Below are 5,482 nucleotides of genomic sequence, written 5' to 3' on the forward strand. Positions count from 1 at the left end.
GCGGGGATCTAGGATGCAGGGGTCCTTGTGGGAGCCGCGGATCTGACTAACGATCAAGGTGGGCACCTGGCGGTTTCTGGGTGTCCCACGGCTCCGTTCTTGCGTTCATGCCCAAGAGCTGTGCTCCGGAGCCGCGACGCGGAGACAGAGAGCGAGAGACATGGAGGAAGAGACGAGCGCTCCGTGCACCCAGCCGCTGTCTCTGGGAGCCCCTCGCCCGGCGTCTCCCACCAACCACTCGAGTGTCCAGAATCACAACTGCAGCCAGGAGGGCTACATCTACCAGGACTCCCTGACTTTGCCCTGGAAAGCGTTGCTGATCTTGCTGCTGGCGCTCATCACGTTGGCCACCACGCTCTCCAATGCGTTCGTGATCGCCACGGTGTACCGCACGCGCAAGCTGCACACCCCGGCCAACTACCTGATCGCCTCCCTGGCGGTCACCGACCTGCTGGTCTCCATCCTCGTGATGCCTATCAGCACCATGTACACGGTCACGGGCCGCTGGACGCTGGGCCAGGTGGTCTGCGACTTGTGGCTGTCTTCGGACATCACCTGTTGCACCGCTTCCATCCTGCACCTGTGCGTCATCGCCTTGGACCGCTACTGGGCCATCACGGACGCCGTGGAGTACTCGGCGAAGAGGACTCCGCAGAGGGCGGCGCTCATGATCGCGCTGGTGTGGGTCTTCTCCATCTCCATCTCGCTGCCGCCCTTCTTCTGGCGCCAGGCCAAAGCCGAGGAAGAGGTGTGGGACTGCGTGGTGAACACCGACCACGTCCTCTACACCGTCTACTCCACGGTGGGCGCTTTCTACTTCCCCACCCTGCTCCTCATCGCCCTGTACGGCCGCATTTACGTGGAGGCGCGCTCGCGGATCCTGAAACAGACTCCCCACAGGACCGGCAAACGACTGACTCGAGCCCAGCTCATCACCGATTCCCCCGGCTCCACGTCGTCCGCCACTTCCATTAACTCCAAGGCTGCTCCCGAGGTTCCCAGCGAATCTGGATCTCCCGTGTATGTGAACCAAGTCAAAGTGCGCGTCTCGGACGCCGTGTTGGAGAAGAAAAAGCTCGTGGCCGCTAGGGAGCGCAAAGCCACCAAGACGCTGGGGATCATTTTGGGAGCTTTCATTGTGTGCTGGCTGCCCTTCTTCATTATCTCCCTGGTGATGCCCATCTGCAAGGAGGCCTGCTGGTTCCACCTGGCCATCTTTGACTTCTTCACGTGGCTAGGCTACCTCAACTCTCTCATCAACCCCATCATCTATACCATGTCCAACGAGGACTTCAAACAAGCGTTTCATAAACTGATACGCTGTAAGCGCAGGAATTGACTTGGGCATTGCGGTAGGGTTCGCTTAAGCGGCCCTTGGGAACCATATTGTGTGTATGTCTGGTTCCACAGGTAGGTCGACCCTTCTTTTGATTACTGTGTTGAAGTGTTGACCTTTTTTCTCTTCTGGGCAAGGTCAGTGGATCTTAAGAAGATAAGAGAGTGAGAGCGAGAGAGCGAGTGAATAAGAGTGAGAGAAAGAGAGAGAAGAAGAGACCAAAAGACACAAAGAGTCTGAGAGAGAGAGAGAGAGAGAGAGAGAGAGAGAGAGAGAGAGAGAGAGAGAGAGAGAGAGAAGAAAGAGACCAAGATACTGAGAGAGAGGAGAGAAGAGGAGAGAAGAGAGAGAGAGAAAGAGAGATTGATAGAGAGAGCAAGAGAGAGAGAGAGCTTGGAGAATTGCTCAAAGTACAGCTAGAGCTTTCCAGCTGAAGAGCAGACTCACACACTTCTCCCCTCTAGCCCCAGATTCAGCAGTGACCTTGCAGCAGCCAATCATCAGGGAGTTTTGCAACATTTTAAAAGTCAATGATGGAAAGGGGATCCCAACCCCATTTTACTATCATGGATGATGCTCTGTAATGATGATGCTCTGTAATACTTGTAATTCTTGTCAAGAGCCTATCTTAGATAGATCTACATGCAGCCTGGCAGCACTTGAAACTAGACACTTAATACCCTGCTTTTGGGAGAAAACTTTACTTCACAGCTTCATTTAAGAACACTCAATTTGGCATCCTTCAGTCTTCAGCGTTTGTTTACTAAGTCTTGGTTGGACAATTGTAGATTTGGTGCAAATGTAATGTTAAGATCAAACACTAAGTGTGGCTTGGAGGGCCCAGAGAAACCTTGAAGAGTTGATAGCAAAATTAGGATGTTAAGATCTCTGTTTTTGTTGTCTCTGAATCTATATGGGGTTGGAGGGAATGGTAGATGGGGAGTGCCAAAACATAAAGCCAATACCAATGATTGTTTTCTGTAGATCTTGTAATTTTTTATGCCTATTTAGGAATTGTCCAACTGTATTTCTCACAATTCAAGCAAGACATTTCTCACAATTCAAGCAAGACATTTTGTATGCTAGTGCCAAAATGTGCAGATTGTTTTATTTTCCCTCCAAATTTCATGTTTCACCAATTTCCACTTTTAAATCTCCATAAATACAGGATATGATGGGTGAATCAGCTCAAACGATTGCTAGATTAAACTGGTGACTATTGGGTGCATACTGCTCTTTAAGAAGAACAGTACCTTTATTCTTTTCTAGATCAGTGAGACTTAAAGAAAAAGGTGAAACAACACAGGCTCTTATGCAATTGAGTAATGGGAGCAATAGGAGGATGTATATTTTTAGCCTGTAAAAAAATCTTAAATGCATGAAACTTTTTATGATAAGTCATTTGCACTCTCCTTCCCATCTATAATTCTTTTTTAATGCTAACGTAAAATAAACATGAAAACTAACTCCTTTTTCCAAAAATCTTTAAAGTGTAGTAAGAACTCTAAAAATTATATTATAGGAGAGAAAAGTGTTTCTTTTCCCTTGCTACTAAAGTTGAACAGGAACATTGTTGTTCAAAAAATTTCATGGAAGGACTATTATAAAGCTCAAGGAAAATAAAACACTCTATTTTCCTTGTAAATTATGGCACCAAACTAAAATGGCAATCGATATAGAGCTTTGTAACTTGGAAACTTGTCATTGACCTTGGCATCCCTCAAATATTAAAAATATAATATCAGAAATACTTTACATCTTTGGCCTTTAAAACAATACTTAAGTGTCACCTCAAATGCACTGTGGAAACTCCCCAGCACAGGTCAAGAGTATATTAAGAGATTAAAAAAATGCATTATCTGACTAAAAAGGAGTAGCCCTGAAAGATCAGTCATATGCACAGAAATAACTAAGTATGTGGAACATTTAATTAGCCAAAGAAGATTTGCACTTCATTCTCCACAGAGCTTTCTGTAGCTGATACCTTTTCGCTGCAGAAGCAAGTTATCTTTGTAAAATGGATTCACTCCCTGCTTGATGTCCCCAGTCTAGACTGTTAGACAATAGATGTATTGAATTGATGTACGCTGCATGCCTACTCCGAAGATCTTCACTCTGAGGTAATGACTCTTGAAAATATGCTACTCAGAATTCACTTGTAAACTAAGTAAAAATAATTTGATAAAATTTGATGCTTGTCACTGGAGTGTTATACTTTTTTTTGCAGTAGAAGGCCTATATTTCCACTGTATTCCTAATTTTCTTCGTTTTCTGTGATATTTCTCCTATGGAGAAATAGCTTGCTACTAAGAGGAATGTGTACTGAGCACGGTATTTGTTTTTATGTTATCAGTATGTTTGTCTTCTGTTTATGCATCTGTATTTTCTTTTCACACAAAGAACAATTAAGGCAGCTCCTAAAAGCCTGAGTGGGAGATTAATTGAAACAAATGTTGCTTATAAATTATTTCTTCATAGGGTACCTATAATTATTGTGTCCTCATGCTAACAAAAAATGATCAATTTGTAGATTAGCCACCAACATATTTGCTTGATTATTTGGATGAATTAACTTGATTTGGGAATATAGTGTGAAGTTGAAACTTGCAAAATTTTATAGTTATAAGCAATACAGAATCATAATACAGCATTGCACATGATTATGCAAAATGCATATTCTTTACATAGATATGTAGTTACTAAGACTTAAACACTTTGCAGTTATGGCTACCTAAAGCATGATTTTGTTTCATAAAAAATGTGGCTTTTTTGTTTTTGGCAGAATTTAAAATGGAAGATGGAAATATTTACCTTACAAAAAAGTAAAAATATATTTTCACTGGCTGTGGTAACAAATAACAGTTTTCATGTTCTTTAACTACATAATTTTTCACACAAATATTTGACTGTATACACTCATCCACAACTACCAATAATTGTCTTGTGTTTCTGGGAAATTTAGAGTTTCTTTAAGAAAAATAAATAAGTATACCCTAAAATGAATGGTTATTGCATTCAGCAATTTGAATATAGGGCAAGAATTTTCACTTTCCCTGTCTGTTGTCTTAGTTTTACCTTCTTAAACTAGGAAATCCTGAGAGAGCTATAATTCACTCCAGTAGTAAAATATCAGATTATGTGTGTATGATGGAGTTGCTGTGACTGAAAATTGCCTTGGGTATTCTACTGTTAAACAAATGTGTAATTGGAAATTAAATTTAAGAATATAATACAATAAAGTCCCTTTTGTGTTTTAAAAAGCATTGGTTATTTATTTTATAATTATGGAAAGACTGTCCTAATTCTAATCACAAATTTATAAATAAATGAGTTTCATTTAGGAGTTTGTGCCTTCCAGAAAGAATACTTAACAGCAGATGATAGCATGATAAATGGCATGCACTGCCATCATTTGGGGATTGAGTATATAAGAAAAATTTGAAATGAATTTGAGTGTATTCTTATAAGTCTTATTTTGTTTGTTTGCTTTGTTTTTGCAAAGAGAGTAAATAAATTCAATCACATATTTTGCCAGCTAGTGTTTTTAAAGGGAGTGTTTGGTCTCTAGTGCAAGTTGTGAATACCCCTGGTTTATGTGGTTCTTGATAGACACAGAGAAAGAAGAGCAGCTGGATTAGAAGCAGGTTTTGCGTGTTTGAGGTTCTGACCCTTTCACAGCTATCTTCTTAGGTGCAAGACACATAGCCCAAAGGCTAAAATGGAACAAGTGATGGTTTGCAATAGCTCAAAGGGCTAACAAGAAACAGCAAAATATTTTATTTTCTAGAGTATTTTATTAATATCACAACTTTATTCTCCTTCCTCTTCCCTATCTAGATTTCCACTTACCTTCTCAGAGTTTAAGGTTCCTTGGCATATGGTATATCCACATCTTACCTCAGAGCCTTATGTTCTGCTTCTCTGATTATTATTCATGCAAAGTCATGATAACCAATGATGGCAATCTGACTAATGTGATCCTTATTTTAGTTGCTTTATTCTTTTTAAAAATAAAATTTCTTAAAATGATAAGATAAATTTATGATCTAATTAAGTGTGTAATTTGGTGGATAAAATTTTTTCAATTGGTGCTGACTGCTATATTTTTCAGATGGTAAAACAGTGCAAGAGGAAGGAAGGACTTTG

General features: G+C 41.0%; 1 protein-coding gene across 1 annotated transcript; it reads left to right on the forward strand.

Moving 5' to 3' along the window:
* On the forward strand, positions 1-1,580 carry HTR1B (5-hydroxytryptamine receptor 1B). Its single transcript, XM_049776923.1, has one exon. It carries the CDS (start codon positions 161-163, stop codon positions 1,337-1,339), a length of 1,179 nt encoding a protein of 392 aa, XP_049632880.1. The 5' UTR covers positions 1-160; the 3' UTR covers positions 1,340-1,580.
* The last annotated feature ends 3,902 nt before the right edge of the window (positions 1,581-5,482 follow it).

Source organism: Suncus etruscus, chromosome 7, assembly GCF_024139225.1.
Source record: "Suncus etruscus isolate mSunEtr1 chromosome 7, mSunEtr1.pri.cur, whole genome shotgun sequence".
NCBI lineage: Eukaryota > Metazoa > Chordata > Mammalia > Eulipotyphla > Soricidae > Suncus > Suncus etruscus.